We start from the raw sequence: 17,930 nt of genomic DNA, 5'->3' as shown, positions 1-17,930 counted from the left end.
TTGAATACATTAGCTTTAAACCTCTGTAAAAACACTGGCAGCTGCTGTCTGGACTGCCCTCATCATAGTTAGAAAGATCACAAGCCACAGTGATACTGATTTATAGAAACTGATCTCTTTACCTCCTGACTGGGATTTCCAACAAATTTATGCATCATTAACTCTTTAAAGCCAGACAACTGTATTTTTTCAGTTTAAAAAATCAGTGTCTGCAGATGGACAATTAGGGCAGACTGTTCCCACCAAGAGATTCACTTACCAGCCCAGAGTGAGGTAGTTTGAGAAAGGTATTTAATGTCAAAAAGATGTCCCAGCATTTTCCAGGTTAATATTAAACTGGTCTGGTAGAGCTGGTTATCACAGATCCAACCCCTCAGTCCAGTTTCTCCTCTTCTGTCCATCAGCCCTTGCACTTTGCTGACAGTGCAGGGCAACAGCAGCTGCACCAAACACAGAGGTGAGAAGGCATCTGCTGAAGCCTGAGTTCAAATCCACATTAAGGCCTCTCTCCTTTTGGCAGGTGGTTTTCTTCAGTCCCCACCAACCCATGGCACTGGGGCTATTTCTTACCCACCCTCCCCTCCACAGCCCACTGTGGTCATGGTCACAGAAAGACAGAAGAAAAATCTGAGGGCAGCTTAGAAAGGTTTTTTTTCTATGTCCTTACATTTGGGCATTTCTCAGAAAATAGGCAGTGGCTTCCCCTGCAGAGCAAAGTGAGCCTCAGGGCAGCAGGACACTGAGCTTACCTGGCCCAGCTGGGCAGTGGCTGCAAACCTCTCCCTGCCACAGCAGTCAGCAATACCAGCAGCACCCCGGGGTGTTTGTCTGACCTCCTTAGAAAGACTTCCAGTGACAGAAACCACCTTTCCAGGCAACCTGTCCCTGCACCTCTCTGCTCTCATTGTTTGTTAGAAAGGTTTTCCTACCATTACCCTGAATCATTTCAGCTGTAATTTAAGCCCCTTATCTCCCTGTGAACACACAGAACAAATTACTTCCCTCCTCTTTGCAGCTGCTTCTTATGTATTTGAAAACTGCTCCCTCACCTTCTTCTCTTTAGGCTAATGCCAGTGCTTCTGTTGTTTACCTTGGCTGTGCTTCTGACATCCAGGAGAATTGGTGGTGCAGCAGCTACTCTGCTGAGTAGGATCCATTAAATCTTGGTAGTGAAGCAGGCAGTGAGGATTACTTGATAGAGGTGAAATCTTCTACACCAACCAGAAAATTGCAGCAGCCCATTTTCCACAGAGCAGACTGCCTGGCTGTCCAGCAAATAAAACAGGCTTCAGAAAACATGTGGGTTCAGCAGCTTCTGAGTGGATTTTCAAGGATGTTTTTCAGCCTGGGACGTAGAGCTCTGTTGGACAGGAGATCAGACCCAGATGAGCTTCAGACATGTTTAGAAAGAAACCCTTAAGCAGGAGAAATCACTGTCCAGTGGTGCTGATCCTCAGATGGCCTCTCCTGAGTAAAAGTGCTGCTGTTAAACACACAAAAGCTGTAAGATTTGCTGGAGAAATTGCAACTCACTTAATTCTCTACATTAAGCTGTGTGCAACTTCCCAGGAATGCAACAACAGTGGGTCAGTAAAGGGCTCTGTGCTGTTGGCAGGAGGCACCAGCCAGGGGAGGCAGCCGAGCCTCTGCACCTTCATGCAGCTTTAAATAACTGCACCACTGAAGGGCATGGCCGGGGAGAGCTCCCAGCCCCAGCACCACCCTCTGGGCTGAGCACCCCTCTGCCCAGGGTACCCTTGGGGAAGAAATCCTTGCTTTCACAGGATGATTTTGTCTATGGGAAGTGCTCAGTATTGGGGTGGATTCTGCCCTGCTCCCCCAGCCCAGCCCAGCCCAGCTGAGTAACACCTGACCTGTGCTCATGTTCCTTTTGTCTCTGGTTTCATAGCAGTGGACCAAAACCAGTGTTTTTTTCCCAAATCCAAACAGCAGTAGGTGCTTAAACAGTAAAAAATGAACCCCCAGCTGCTGCTTCTTGCATGAAAACTGCTGCATACATATTTACTGTGCTGATTAAACAGATCTGCTGCTCTACAGTGGAACAGGGAATTAAAGCACTGTATTTTCAATTTTGTTACCAAATTACAATTCATAAATATTTGGGAAAATAAGGGCATTTACATACACCATTAGTGAGAGTTGCTGTATGGCTGCCACTTGCTATCCAAACCCAGGGTACCATGCTATAAATAATACTAGTTCACAGCAGTATCCTAAAATGACAGCACGCTGAATCTACTTCTTCTGTCAAGATATACTTTTATTAAGGGTCAGTATAAACTTCAAAAAAATAACTTTAATAATCTGTGCCACTATCTACCCAAAATAGCAAGAGTCTCTAAATTGCATGTAGCTGAATTTTGAAATAGTCAGATTCCAGGCACAATGTAAATACCTGCCATTTGTAAGGCCATCAGGTAATTTAAATTCATGAGAGTAGCTATAAACATGCATTGAAGTTCTCAGTGGAGAAATGCAGCCCTGCATTGCAGGACTAAATCCTGAAAAATATTGTATACAAGATTTTGGCTCTTTCTTTCACGTCAACAGGTCGTTGTAAATGTAGATGCATGAAAAACATTTAACATCTAAAAGGTCTCTATACTTAACCTTTCAGGTAAAAAAGTAAACTTTTCAGTAATTACTGCAGTAGTGTTTATTTCAAACTTGAAACTGATTTTCCCAATCAGCATTATCAAGCCATCCCTAAGTGCACACTTTGTAACATGATGATAAATGGAATACCCACGCAGTTATTTAAGAGTGAGCTGTATTAGACAAGCAAAATGTTTAAGAATTTTCTGGACAATGGAGGTAGGAGTGAAAGATTCCAGATTATGCTACATTTTTTGGTCTGCCTCTGTCACCACAGATTTGCTTCTACTTTTATCTGACAAAAGAGATTTTCAGTTATATTTTCACTCCTTAAACTTTGTTGTGATAGCATTACCCACTGTGTAGTAACAATCTAAATAATCTATGTTTAAATCCAGCATTTCAGCTGTCTTCAGATGTGGTGAAAACACTACATGGTTGAGCCAGGAACACCTATTAGTGCAAGCATAATTTGGAGTATGATTTATCATGCAAAAATATGAATCTGTATTTCCTACAGAAAATCAGCAGGATTCTTTTACTTTACAAGACATTTTGGACTATGAGAACACCACACACAACCACACAGTTCCTTCATTTTGACAGGGACAGTCTTCTACAATGTGCAAAATGAGGCACACACTCTGTTGCAGTCAGCAGGTCTGTTAGGCATGTTAGTTGTCCCATTCTCCATTATTTTGATCGTTGTCCTCCTCTTCTTCAGAATCAGCAGACACTTTCTTAATTCTCTGCATGGCTGCCTTAATGCTTCTCTCTAGCTCATTAGGGGATCCTCTGCTGCCATCCCTGTCAGAATCTCGATTCACTTTCCTTAGTTTAACCCCTTGCCTGATGGCAGAGAGGATGCTGTCCTTCACAGAGGTGTAGGGATTTGGCTGCTCCACTCTGCAGAGGTGAACTTCACTGCGCTTCAGAGAAGCCAGAACTTCATCCATGGAACCTGCAACACATCCAGCTACTGTTACCAGAAAAATGAGACATCCACACTTAAGAGGTCTGAAGCCCTACCCAAGTGCTCAGGGCTCTTCCTTTAAGCTGTGCTAGTGGCTGGGATGGTCTGTACTGGCACAAGAATGGTCTGTTCTGGCACAGACTCTTTCAAGCTCTGTGGCAGCAGGCTCTGGAACTGCTTTGAAAAAGCAGTTACAGCTTTTATATCTTGAATTGAGGATCCAATGCCTCTTCATCATTATATAAGGCTGTGCTCTAAGGAAGAAATTATACACAAAGGACAATGCTCTTTTTCATTACAACTTTATGGGCTTTCAAAAAGTTTCACTGAACCAAAAAAATCTCTTGCATTCTGTGTTATAAACAATCCACCATCCCTCCTAGCTTGCCCAGAAGCCTGCTGAGACCGCCAGTTGCATTTTTGCTCAGCCAAGAGAAAAATGAAAGGATTTGAGTAGAAGGGCTTTAAAGTGCACCACTGAAGTCACTGGGAGCCAGATCAGGCCCTATGCAGGCAGCTCTTTTCTGCATGGACTTAGAAAACAATTCCTATTTTACAACGTGATTTAGATCTCAGGTGTACGTTTCTGAACTGCAGACCATGAAGGAAACCATACTGAGAGTTTCCACTAGACCTCCTGATACACACTAATTTGAGTTTTACTCCTGCTGGACTCTCTGCTGCTTGCTCCAGACTGTCAGACAGGGAGGCTGTTTCCCTGGACAGCAATAGGTCCAGACCATCTGTGCCTCACAGCCAGAAATATTTTTGCCACGCGCAGTGCACACAAGGTTATGTGATTAACATCAACCACTCGAAATGTAACAGTCTGCTAAATCCTGTGGTACCTTCAGAGACTGAAAAGGATCAAGCAAAGATCCACCAGATTGCCTTACAAAGCCTACAAGTAAGAGAGTCTTAAGTCTACTACCTAAATGGGCTGCCTGGTAAAAGATTAGTCAAACAAACAAATTATAAAAGAAGCCTCTCCTGGCTTTTAACACACAAAGACATGAGTAGCCCATAACTAAAACAAACATGTTTATGAAGCTGTTTCAGTGAGTTCCTGTGGTAATTTAGCAATTACTGTAACAGCAACTGACATGATGGCTTTCTTCAAGAAACAGGTGTAACAACTAATCAGATCTCTTCAATAAACAAAGAAAAAAACATTTTCTTATCCAAAAATAATGAAAAGACATCAATGTTAGGCCATGAATGGCAGCAAATACTCTCTACCAGAAAGGCTGTTCCAATAGTAATTAGACTACTCTGGTGTACAACTCCTGTTGCTAATCCAGGCTTCTTAAGAGTATCTGTGGTAGAGTTTATCCCATGGATATCCCACACTGAACTCTGCATTGGATGCACAGTAGTTTGCCATGGTAACTCAACTGTGTCTCAGCCCTTCAGCTGCTTGTACTTCCCCACAGCTTGGAAGAACTGAAAACACTAAACTTCCCCTGGTATTTCTGCCTGCGGTTTGCCTCTGAACTGATAGGATACAAAGGCTGCTTGGATGTATTGTGAAGAGCTGAAAAGGAAAAGGAACATACCATGTTTAAAGACATTCTTCATTCTAGCATAAGCTCCACTGTGAAAAACAACAAAAAAAATTGCAGCCTTCCAGCTTAGATCAATCTCTCTGACATAGTCAAAATATCCGCTCGCCTCAGAGACAAAAATAAATCTGTTAGCAGGATGCACCCAGTGCAGCCCTGGGAGGCTGCTGAGCTCTATTCTCATTCAAACTACTACAATTGCCAAGTTCAGCCTTCAATTACACCTGCATGATCTTGCTAACAAAGCAAAGGTGTAACAGAGCAGAATTTCTTCCCTGGGAATGTATGCAAAAGCTATTCTCCTGCCTTTCAAATCCTGGTTGAATTCTGCATGAATTCCCTCCCTTAGGAAACCTTTATTTAGAAACCAAGCAAATTGTAATTGGACAAAAGCTGTGCACACCTTAGAAACATAAGCAGCCCAATTACCAGCTCTGTAGTACATACATCATAAACACTAAAATGTAGCCTTAGTACAGCTACAAATTTACCCATACTGGTCTTCTGACTGGACCATCAGGACCCTGTGAAGTATCTCAAACAGGACACACAAATCATTGTTACTCATTTAACATCCTGAGCTATGGTCAGTGTTACTTTATGTCATTTCTTAGACTTAGCTTTCCAGGAGCCTCATTCTCCTGATCAAAACTACACACTATTCCTGGCCAGAAGCAGAGGAGGGAGGGAGACCACAAAAATACAGGAAATGCATCAAAACGCAGCAGTTGATGTGAGCCTACTTACCTATGCAATTATTTATAGACCTCCTGGATGAATCATCCTGATTGTGCAGTGCAGGGCTTTCTGAGGGGCTATCAGAGCTGAGGGGAAGTGGTTTATCCTCTGTTGCTGATGGTGTTTTTAACTGGAGAGGCAGGGGGGGAGGTGGGGGTGGAGGGGCCAAGGGAGGAGGTGGTGGAGGAGGGGGTGGAGGAGGAGGAGGTGATGAGCATGGAGAGCCCATCAATTCCTCATTGTGCTTTTGTTCCTCTGTGTCACCATCAGTAACAAAAATCTGGACAGGGATGTCTGCTGGGCTATTCTGACATGAAGCTTTTGGTTCCTTGTCTTCTACAAGGATAATGCTCTGCGGCTGCTCGAGAGCTGCCCTTACTCTTGGTGAGGGTGCAGGGGGCAGAGCTGCTGGGGCTGCCCCTGTGCTCGATGCAGGGGGAGGGGACAGCACCACAGCCTGCTGAGGGACGCCTCGTGGCAACTTGGGACTGCGAGGCTGGGGACGAGATGTCTTCAGAACAACATGAGCTGGACACTTCTGGAAAAAAAATCGTAAGGTAGGACATCACATCTCCATTGGGCTGGCCAAAACATCAACCCCAATGAGATAAAAAGCCACAGAGCACAGAACTGTCCCACTCACCCATTCAAGCAGAAAATTCAACCCTGAATAAATTTAAATGAATAATAAAGCATTTATTTCAAAGCCATTTCCTCACCTGTATTCTTTGCAACAAAGTCCACACTCAGAAACTGTATCTTTAGGAGATTTAATCCCCTGTACTCATGATACATAATCCTATTTTAGGCTATCCCAACAGTTGTCTTTGATTGGGACCACGCTCACATGTGAGCTATGGCTGCTTTCTGACATGTTCTGACACCACTTAGGACTACTGCAGTTCAGAGTACTTGCCTCCCTGAATACTTTCAGCCTCTCCAGCGTTTTCTGACGTTCCTGGCTTATCCAAGCTTTTTTCTTTTTCTCCTCTTCTTTTTGTTTGTCTCTCTTCTGCATTAAAACACAAGTAAGTGAGCCTTAGTGTGTGAAAACCAGCAGCTGCCAGACTCCCCAGGGCTGCTGTTTGGTACTCACTATCTGAATGCTGTGATGCTGCTGGAAGCGCTTTCTGCTCTCCTCTGCCTGCTGCAGTCTCTGCCGGTGGCTCGCCTCACACTGATCCTGGGGGAAGAGCAGAATTCATGCAACTCTCAGTCAGTTCACACTTCCTCTGCACCAGCTCTGCCAGTAACTCCTGGGCACCAGCCACTAAACAGCAACCACAGCTGGGTGCTTGGCAGTGCCAGGAAAGATGGCTAAGCTCAGCTAGTGTCAGATGTGAAACCCTGATGGTGAAGTCTGTGGGATTCCTTCATGGCTAAAGCCAATGTTCTCCTAATCAGCCATATTTTTATTCATGCTGCAGCAAAAATGTATCTAGATGTGACCCAACTCTTCTATCTAACAGTTTAGCTTAAAAAAAAAAAGAAAAAAAAAAGAGAAAAGAAAGGGAGACGAAAAGAAAAGAAGAAACGAGCTCATGCAAAGACATGAGGAAGAAAGCAGGAAGGAAGCTAGCAAAGCACTACAAAAATACAAAGCTACTTTTCCCCCTCTCCCTCGTTTGCCATAGCTCCCAAGTACAAAAGGCAGGGAAGCAAAGGTATGGGAAGCACAAGAATGCCTAGCAAGGGTACTCTCTATTGGTAAAAAGTGCCACAGAGAAGCCACAGGTTTCAGTATTTTCTCTGGGAGTTGCTTTTTGTCTCTGTACAGAGGGGGATTATCCACATGGCTGGACAAGCATTTACAAACCATGTGGCATTTGGCTTCAGTGTTATACAACCAATAGACAGCAATTAAGTAAATGAAAACAGAAGCAAAAGAAATGTCTGCCAAGGAAGCAGTTGCAAGCAAGAGACAATGATGGCTCACAAAACATTTCCAATGTAATTCCCAGTTTGTCCAGGCTACTGAGAGATAAAAGGTCAGACAGACTTGAAACTAAACTCTGCTCTCTGCCCCAGAACTGCAGGTGTAAGGTAAACTCCTCTTACTGAGAAGGTTCATGAGTCAACTTTTGTCTTCCTAGTGCTCTGCTCTGATTGGGAAACAGAGGAAAAACTGCCCTTTGCACAGAACTGAGAGCTGTTAAAGTTTCCCCTTCCTCCTGTTCAAAGGTAAAGTATCAGTGTGTGAGTTGTCCTATCACTGCAGCTTCCTCCACAGAAGGTCAGATTCCTCCTCTACTGCAGCTGCTTTGGAAAGGGCTGCTGGAAAAGCTCCAGCTGGCCCCACAGGCTCAGGTAAGGTCTAGCTGAAGGGAGAACACCTGGGTCACCCAGGTAAGCTTGTCCTCTCTTTTCAAGCCAGACACACTTGCACCACACCACGGAGTGTAAAGCTGTTAAAATCACATTGCCCCTCTTTCTGCTTGCAGGCCTTGGCACTGAGTCACGAATCATCTTGCACGCTCCACCCAAACTTCCCTAATTGTTTCCTGTCCATCCCTCGTGAGTCAAGACATCAGCTGAAGAAAATGCACATCTCCAGGACTGCATTTACTTTTTTGTTCCTGAGGTAGGCTCTCCTCGCACAGACAGTCCCACGCTTTGTCTCCAACTGCTTAGTCTTCTGCCTCAGCACCGTCATGGCTGACAAGTTAGCGTAATGTTGTCCCATGCTCTGTTCAATGACCTTGAGCTCCTCAGGATTTTCACATGTATCATAGTAAACAACTTCATCCTGTTTCTCTAAAAAGGCATTTGGCATTTTTTAAGAAACCAAAAATTGCCACAGTTTTATTTAAACATTTAAAGAGCTAATGACATTTTCAAAGCCATTGAAGGCAGTGAGTTAGTTCTGAGTAAGTGTAAAGCTCCAGAGCCGAGCTGGGTCCTTCACAGTCATATGCAAACATGTCACGTTACTCACAGGGCAGCTTTGCAGGATCAAATTTATGCTGTTAGCATTTGTTATTTAGCTTCCTCTTTCAAATGTCTCCCTGTGTTCCAACTCCTACCTTCACCAAGTGGAGTTTTTCCTGGAAAATGAAGACTCTTCTGATCAACACTGGGTGTCTTATTTTACTATTTACCACGCTTCAGTTATGTAACAAGTGGCAGCAATGTTTACCTCACAGTGTATGTGGTAAACTCATGGAGAATTCATAAGCACAAATAAGAACACGACTGGTGCCTAACTTGGGGTAACTGTCACAAAGAGACACTTCAACTGGAAGACAGTAGTATTCAGGTACCATTCTAGCTATAACCACCTCTTTTTGTCACTATAGGATGCATTTTGTAATTTCTACATGTTAGATTAGATGATGATGAATTACAGGACCTACTTCAGCAGGTTCATGATACCCAGTTTCTGTGCACAGTTCTTGCAGCCATTAGAGCAGTTAAGCACTGTCAATATACTCAATGCTAAACCAGGACATGCACATATCACAGCTGCTAGCAAGATGAGCAACCGCTGTGGCTTTTTTTTTTAAACTTGTGTTATCAAATTAGTGCCTAATTAATTAAAGTGTCTAATTAAAGACAAAATATCAGATGGTACCGCAGCATTAATGTTTTCCAGCAATGTTTTCTACTAGCAAGAGCCAAGCAATGATATCCTTCTTTTTAATTGAAAACAGAGCAGGCTATGTCACTTCTGTGTTCTGAACATTTGCTTAAATAATATTTTATTCTCACCTTTAATCTGTCTCTTTATAGTGTCCAGCTGTACAATAAGCAGCATCTCTTCATGTTTCAATACTTCAAGCTGTACATTATATAATTCCAGCTGTGTTTCATAATACTGTATTTCCAGCTCCTCCACTATACTTAAATTCTCTTCTTGTTCACCAAGATTCTCCATCTGTAACAGAAAAGAAAAAGCATTAGTAACAAAATATGCACACATGAAACACGTCTGGATGCACAAATGCCTGTAAGGAGCCTGGTCTAACTGGCAGCTGCTTTGGTATGGAAAACAACAGCGCATTAGAAATGGCTTGGAGCAGAAACTCAGAGGAGCAGAGACCCTTATTAACCTTAAGTATAAATTTACCTTAAATTTACCAGGAAAGACTTTATTATAATCTGTACAAATGATACTGCTCCTGAAAACAATTATACATGGTACAGTACACTACTCTTGGAAAATAAATATCAGGTACTCATAGCAGCAGTTACATGGCATTAAAGATTAGTATTAAATAATTATTTTAATTTTTAAGTGTCCTCTGAAAATAATATCTGCTCTTTATCTCCCTAAAAGGAAACAATTTCAAAGATTATTATCACAAATGCTCAAAGGATATTTGAACTCTAAAAGCAGGTATGTTAAGCTTTGCTGAGTGTCCTCAAACATGCAGGAGCAATTTAAAAACTGCAGACATGCATTTTCCACAACATAAAACAGTGCTGAAAACCTAAATTGTTGCATAGACAGACTTGAAAAGCCTACTCTCATGACCATTTTGGTAGGTTTTGATCAGCCCTTCAAAGAACAGTGACAGAAAAGGAGGCTTTGTAAGGTCTTACAAGTTTCTGAATGCCAGCTCTCTTCTGTTTCAGGCACAGCTCTCTTGCCCTCAGATGCTGAAGGGTTTCTTTTGCTAACATATATTTCAGGTTTTCTAGTCGTGGCAAAGCTGATGCCCAGGTGGTTTTACCAAATCTCTCCTCATCTTGCTCCATCTGTTTGTGCATTGCTGTAGATTAAAATATGGCAGTAAAGCATGAGAAATGCAGTGTACTAATAGCCCTTGTGTGTTTCTGAAGTATTAAAAATGCTAATCTTATTAAACTATTTCTGAAGCTTTAGAAATTACAAGATTACAAGGTTGAATTTGTGATGTAAGTAAAATATTACACACATAAGTAAAATACTTCATTGCACCATGGAAATACACCCTAACAGCTGCACAGCAACACATTCTGTTCACATGCTGAGATCGTTGAGGCTTGCACATCAAGCATTAAAAGCACCCATGGTTTTTGTGCAGAGGTTTGCAGCTGTAAATCTCAGGCAAGTCAAATCCAAGTTGTAAACCAAACTGGTTAAAAGATATAAATCTTAAGTGAATAAAGTATTTCCCTCTGAAGTTGGACACTCACCTGAACCTCAGCTTCTGCACAGAAATAAGAGCTCTCAGTCACCTAAAGGTTAGGTATTTACACAACCTTTTGTGTAAGTCATTCAGATTACCTGCCAGAGCCTTTACAGTTTCCTTGAAGTAGTTGACTGTGATATCCTGAATGGAGCACACAGCACTCTCAGCTCGCTTAGTCCATTCATCAGCATCCTTCTGCAAAGCTGCTACTCTTCTAGGCCCCAGATTATCATACTGCAAAGATTTCTACAAGGACACAAATTCTCAGTTACCACCTGGTTTCCACAGAGCTGCAGCCACACTATGCTACACTTTGAGACATTTTAAGAATGGTGGCAAACATGACCTTCCCCTCACCTGTCACAAACTGAATCACTGCTCATTCCTATTTCTCATTCTCTAGGCTAATTCAGAACCTTTGTTCCCCAATTCTGACCTCACATTTGGATTAATTTACTTCTTAAAATATTTTTTAAACTATCATCTTTAAAATTACATCCAACACAAGTGTTTTTTATTGTTACTAAAAGTAACTCTTCTATGTGCAATGTTCTCTTCTATTTTTCCCCACGTGTTGACAGCACATTGCACCAGCAGGTTCTCCAGTTTGGCAGCTCTTTCACACAGGAACAGGGATACAGAAAAGAAACAGAAGAGAATGTTTTCAAGTCCACAAAGAAGACACGGGAACAAGCCTAGTATTCAAATATATTTTTAGAAGAACTATGTTTCAAATGAGCCTAAATATCCCTTACAGGGTTTTTTTAATACAATCTTTGTTTCATTCTTTCTAATTTCCACTTTAATTTTCAGAACAGCACATTGAACATTTTATTGTCACAGGTTTAGACCTTCAGTATACAAGCACCTTAATCTAAACTTAAAACTGTTCTGCTCTCTTTGAGAACATTAACAGCTCACTTTAATTTTAACACACTATTTAGGGAAAATCAACATAGTAAATCAGCTGTTGTTTCCAGGGGCATCGTAACTTTCAGAATGTGCTTCCAGTTTCAGATGCACATAAAACAAAATGAATGTAGGGACAAATGATATATTTTCATCTGCAGTTCTGGCAGGTTGTAGCAGTAACAGTAAACTCCTTTGAGTGGGAAGGTCTCCTCCACAACTGAGTTCATCTGGTGCATCAGCATTCCTGGGGATGACACTCTCTATGTAAAAAACTAATCCCATGGGAAGGTGGCACAACAAAGGCTACTTATACTGCAGTAAATTCAGCCTCCCAGAGAGTAAACCCCAGGGAGGTGGAGCCTGGGGATATTCTCCTTTTAAGTGGGAAGTCAGTTGCAGTTCTAGTCAAGCCATTAGCATGGACTCTGAGATCCTCTGAGTGGCTCTGCCCTAACTCTGAATTTGTCAGTCATGTTTGGTGGCTTGGCAGAGGAGGAAAAAAGCAGGTAGAGCCAGAAGTAGGGAATGTTACATGATTTGAGCCTGAACTGCTCTAAGAGCAGCTGATGCCCCACTGTGTAGCCTGGCCTTTCACTTTGTACAGGCAGACTTACCAGGATTTCCAGTTTGTACAGCGTCGCCAGCTCTCGCATATCTCTGAAGGGCTGCAGCAAATACTGGTAGAATTGTGTTGCCATGGTGACCAAATCCTGATAAGCTTCATCTTCTTCTTCATAAACCTTCATCAAAGCCACCATTGTGTCAGCACTTTTATGCTGCTGCAGAACCTAGTGGGATAAAAGGTAAATCAGCCACAGCTGCTTTGCATTTGTGTGTGCTGGATGCTGCAGGGACCTGTCCTTCCACAGCCAACACATCCTTCCCTGTGCCAGGCATTCTGCAGCCACCCCAGGTGAAAACACCTCCAACTCCACACTGTTAGAGGCACTAATTGTCTCACATTCCATCAGGAGCCTGCAAGGAGCATCCTGCCTAGGGCGGCTACCAGAAACATTGGAATAACTGTGAGCAGATGACTTGGTTGCTGCTTTTTATAAACATAAATGGGAATCTTGGAAATTCTGTACTGGAAGGACAAGCAAGGTATTCTTAAACTGGCTGTTGCATTGCTTCCACAATTACTAAATGCCTGCTAATGAGTGTCTGGATCCAGAATTTCTGACTTCAGGCACAGAAAAAACCAGATTGGCATTTACTTCTGATACACCCTGCAGTTAAATTCCTTTAGTATTTGTATAATTTATAATAGCTAATTCTAACCTCAGTTCTAGTGGTATTACACTTTGTAAGTCACAATTCTTCCATGGAATTACTGCCTTTTGATACAGTAGGCCCTATTTGTTTCCTTCTACGACAAAAAAAAACAAACTTGGGGATTCCCCTCAATTGCATTTGTTTACTGGTACCAATCAAAGCTTCAATAGTTTTTCTTTGACACCAGCTGGCAGAGACCATGGCATGCTCTACGTGCCAGGATAGTGAGCTGGCTGAGAGAACACAGCTGAGTTCCACTGAGAAACAGACCTTCCTGGAAGGACAGTGTGTGCTCTGCAGCTCCATAAAGAGGGAAGGGGATGGGAGGGGAGTGTGTGTTACCAGTAGTGAGAAAAAACATTAAAAAAAAAAAGCCTGGGTTGTGTTGTAACTGAAAAGCACTGAAATTAAACCATCATGTTTGTTCTTGCCAGCTGAGTCTGGGTAAGACAGCAGAGTTCCCATGTATGGAGGAACTTCCCCAGGGAAAATCTGTGGAAGTCAGCTCAAGGGCATTTCCCACCCACCCTGTCTGCAGGCCTGGCACAGGCAAGACAGGGGAACAAGAGAATGTGAACAGCAACATTTCTGATAATCCTGTAAGTGTGACAGCCTCTTGGGCCTCCTCAGGAGCTTGTGGCAGCTCAGACACAGTCCTAGGGCCCACCTGCAGCAATTTCAGTCTGCTTTTGCCCCACTGTGGAAGCCAAATACAAATGCAAGAGCTGACTTTTTGATTCCTACTCTAAAAGCAACAAGTGAGGGTCATGCTGCTCCTGGAGGATGCTTAGAGTGAGTAGAGGGGAAGTATTAGTGAAGGATATTAATGTAAAAAGCAAAAAAGGAGGCTCTGGTACTTCAGGTTGGTTTAATGTCTATTTCTTGAATTTTCCATAATTTGGTCTAGACTACAGTATAAGGAATTTACGTCCCTGTTAGGCCTGCAAGTAAAATAACACTCTACAGCACGTTTGGCCATGTCTAAAACATAGCTGGAAATCACAGAGTAACTGAGAGGCACCAAACTGTACCTCACCACCAAGCCCCAAACTGCCACAGAGCTGAACAGGCTTGTGCTGCTTCCAAAAGAACGTGGTGGCTGGAATGTATTTCTAACTGGGCTGTGAACTGTTAGTCAGTGACAGACACTGACTTTTGTATACAACAAGGCACATGTTCATGTAAACCAAAGCTGTGTTTTTAAAAACAATGTCTTTCTGAAAAAGTAGTATTGTTTCATCTGTTAAATACTGCAATAGGAAAGAGAAGGCTGAAGTCAGCTGCCATAACTTTCCTCCAAAGCACAATCACTTTCATATAATACCTTTCAGCTTACTTTGCCAGAAAATAAGACTGTAAACAGGTACTGCAAGAAACAGCAGCACCACACTGCTGAGCCTGAAGTATCTGTAACTTGTCAACATTCTGATGTCCTAACTGCAACTCTGTTACTACACACCACCCTTTGAATTCTTGCTTATAAGAAGGGGAAAAGATCCAGGAACACATCTATAGCAAGAAGAAACCTAAGGCACCAAAGGAAGAAAGTGCTAACATCATCATTACTTCAATCTGTAGGGCAGAATTTGACACTTAAAAAACCAGCAAAAACCCACACACAATTTCTTTGAATACAAACCACTTATTTGTATAGGACCAGGACTAAGTTTGGTCTTAAAAAAAGACTGAGAATCCTCCAGTTACAAGCATTACTGCAAACATGTAGTCTGAGACCTTCTCAGGGAGGTTAGAAAATTAGCACATGATTGTATTCTCCTCTTCGGTTACTGTTCCACCCATTGCCCAACACCGCTGGATGTTTTTAGCAATGTGTTTTTGTAGGAGTGCCTGCAACTTAAGTAAGAGCCCCAATGTCTTACAGCGACTATCCACTGGACGTGACTTATTCCCCACTTAATAAAGGTGCACTTCCAAGACCGATGACACTCAGTACTTCGGAAAGTGACTCTGTAGCTTCCAGACAATAAAAAAGTGTTTGTGTAAGCACAAATCTGGACACTGGAAAACACCAGGAGCGAGCCGGTATCAGTGACTTGGTCACCCTTGCTCACGTGAGTCTGGCGAGTCTGCCCCGATCGATGGAGTCCCGCAGCAGCAGCAGCAGGGACTGACTGCCAGGCTTCCCATGCAGCTGCCAGGGGAGCACGGGGCGCCCAGCCGGAGCTCACACAGGCGCACCCATGAGCTGAGCAGCAGCACCGAACACTGAAGGCAGTCCCGCACCGAGGGGCCCCTTCCCTGCCCGCAGGGCTGGCCCGGCAGCCCCCGGCCCCGCACCCTCGGGGCCAGCCCCGCGCCCCGGCCCCCTCCACCCGCGCCCGGCCCGTGGCCCGTACCCGCCGCAGGGCCTCCTTGGCCCGGGCCAGGTGGCCGCGCAGGGCCTTCCCGCGGAGCTCGTGCAGGCTCTCGAAGTACTCGTCGTCGCAGCAGCGGTCGGGGGCGAAGAGCGCGTCCAGCACCACGCGGGCGCCGCAGAGCTCCAGGGCCCAGCCCAGGTACAGCTCCAGCGCCCGGCACAGCTCCTGCAGCTCGGCCTCGTCCGGCGCGGCGCCGCCGGGGAACAGCACGGCCCAGAGTCCGCCGGAGGCCGCGCCGGGCAGCGCGGGCGGCAGCTCGGGGAAGGCGGGCTCCAGGCGCGGGCACACGGCCGACAGCTGCCGGTGGACGCCGCGCAGGGCCGGCGCCGAGAAGAGCCCGGCCCAGCTCTGCGGGGCCTGCTCCGCCGCCTCCGCCCGCCCGTGGCAGGTCACCGCGAACGCGCCCTCCGCGCCGTTCCACCCCACGAGGAAGCGGAGTCGCGGCGGCGGCTGAGGCTCGGCGAAGGCGGTGTCGCGCACGGCCACCCACCCCTCTAGGCTGTCGGGCTGCGGCTCCATCGCGACAGCAGCGGCGGCCCCGCGGGCCCCGGAGCGAAACAGAAACCGAGCACCGGGAGCGGTGGGGCCGGGCGCGTCACCGGCAGCGCCCGCGCCCATTGGCGGGAGCGGCAGGGGGCGGGACCGTGGAGTCGGGGCGGGGTCAGAGGGGGCGGGGCCGAGACAGGGGCGGGGCAAGGGCGGCTCTCACGGAGGGAGCGGAAAATAAACAGTGCTGTAGTAAAAAAGCGAGGGGGGCGGCCCGGGAAAGGCCCTTGGCATGGCATGGGTGGGGTTGGGAGGTGACCCCGAAGATGGCGTTCCCACCCCTCTGCCATGGGCACGGACTCTTTCCACCAGGCCAGGTTGCTCAGAGCTTCATCCCTCCCGGCATCTACACCTTCCCTGGGCAACCAGGCCAGGGCCTCACCACCCTCACAATAAAGAATTTCTTCCCAATATGTAACCTAAAACTACTCTCGATTTGAACCGTTCCCCCTTGTCCTGTCAGTACATGCTCTTGCGAATAATCTTTCCCCATCTCCCCTGTGTGTTTCCTCCAGGCGCTGGCAGGAGGAAGCTTTGTGAAATAAGCCTCTGTTCCTGTGAGGAGTGGTGGGTGGGAGCAGGGCACACACAGCCCCGTGTTTGAGCTGCTGCATGTGGGGCAGCTTTCCTCCCAGCCATCGTTCCTGAGACCCTCACAAAATTCCATGAGTTGTTGCTTTCTACAACACCAGACAATCCGCACACTCTTTCCCCTTGAGCCTGACCCTGGGACCCAGCGCCCACAAAGAGCCCAGGGTGCTTGTCCTGACACCCAGCTCAGCCCGAGGTCACCATGCTCTGTATAAATGCCACCCAAACGCTGCCTCACAGGCACCGAGGGAGCAAAGAGCAGCAGGGTGATGGAACAAGAGCAGTGTCACTGCCCTCTTATTCAGACCCTGTGTCCAAGGCAGAATGTAATTCACTATCCACCAAATGTTATATTCCAGTCTTTGGAAGCGAAGTACTGCAAATTTTTTGAGAAATTAAGGCTTATAAGAGAACGTAGCTTAACACAAAGCAAAAATAAGCTCTCAGTTGAAAACTTAATCAAATCTGTCAGGCAGCATAAATGTTAACATTTCAGCAAGGGCTGCGTCACTTGTGTGAAAACACTTCTGCTCTAATCTCACAGATGATAGAAGCACTGTTAGCCGTAATGAGATCGTGCCTACATGGGCAATTAACTTGTGATTCCTCACCAAACAGCAAACAATTGCACTGCTAGAAAAGTGAGGAAATGACACCAAGATAATTGGAAAAGGAGGAAAAAGCAGAGCTGTGTCAAGATCTAATAGACATTGTCCCTTGTGGTGTCCCCTGAGCTCAAGCCATATATAATTCAAGATTCTCAAACGTCCTTAAAAATCTACTGCCAGCAGGGCTGGCTTGATAGCACATTCACAAGCAGCAGCCTGTGTGTGCTAGGCAGCTGTGGGTTTGAGCAGATTCACAAAGCTCCAGTGCTACAGCAGTCACAATAATCAGTGGTAATACACAGCCTGTTTTTTATCAGGTGGACCCCTACTGAGCACAGACTGCAGGGATATGTTCCTGTGAAAACCTCCCTAGTGGGGCTATTGTTCACTTTCTTCACCATAATTAACTTTCCAGAGGTCTGGCATACACACACAGGGTGTATGGATATGTATAGTAAGTATAACTAATGGTATGATTTTTTTTTCTAAACTCTAAATTTTCTTCTTTTTTTTCTAATATATGATCATGATTCCAACTCAGCCCCATAGAAAAGTTCCTGCTAATTTGAGAGGAACTTTACCAGTAAGTGTTTACAAAGAACAGAACAGGTACTTCC

At 45.0% G+C, this 17,930-nt stretch overlaps 1 protein-coding gene across 1 annotated transcript; it reads right to left on the bottom strand.

Annotated features, from left to right (window-relative positions):
* Positions 1–2,255: 2,255 nt before the first annotated feature.
* On the bottom strand, positions 2,256–16,118 carry WHAMM (WASP homolog associated with actin, golgi membranes and microtubules). The gene is made up of 10 exons (XM_036389766.1): positions 15,548–16,118; positions 12,530–12,703; positions 11,099–11,249; positions 10,432–10,601; positions 9,598–9,763; positions 8,456–8,643; positions 6,986–7,072; positions 6,806–6,901; positions 5,899–6,427; positions 2,256–3,577 (listed from the first exon to the last, which is right to left on the bottom strand). Exons 1-10 carry the CDS (start codon positions 16,085–16,087, stop codon positions 3,291–3,293), a joined length of 2,388 nt encoding a protein of 795 aa, XP_036245659.1. The 5' UTR covers positions 16,088–16,118; the 3' UTR covers positions 2,256–3,290.
* Between the last annotated feature and the right edge of the window lie 1,812 nt (positions 16,119–17,930).

This window comes from Molothrus ater, chromosome 13 (assembly GCF_012460135.2).
Source record: "Molothrus ater isolate BHLD 08-10-18 breed brown headed cowbird chromosome 13, BPBGC_Mater_1.1, whole genome shotgun sequence".
Classification (NCBI taxonomy): Eukaryota; Metazoa; Chordata; class Aves; order Passeriformes; family Icteridae; genus Molothrus; species Molothrus ater.
This window is presented reverse-complemented; position numbering and strand designations above follow the sequence as displayed.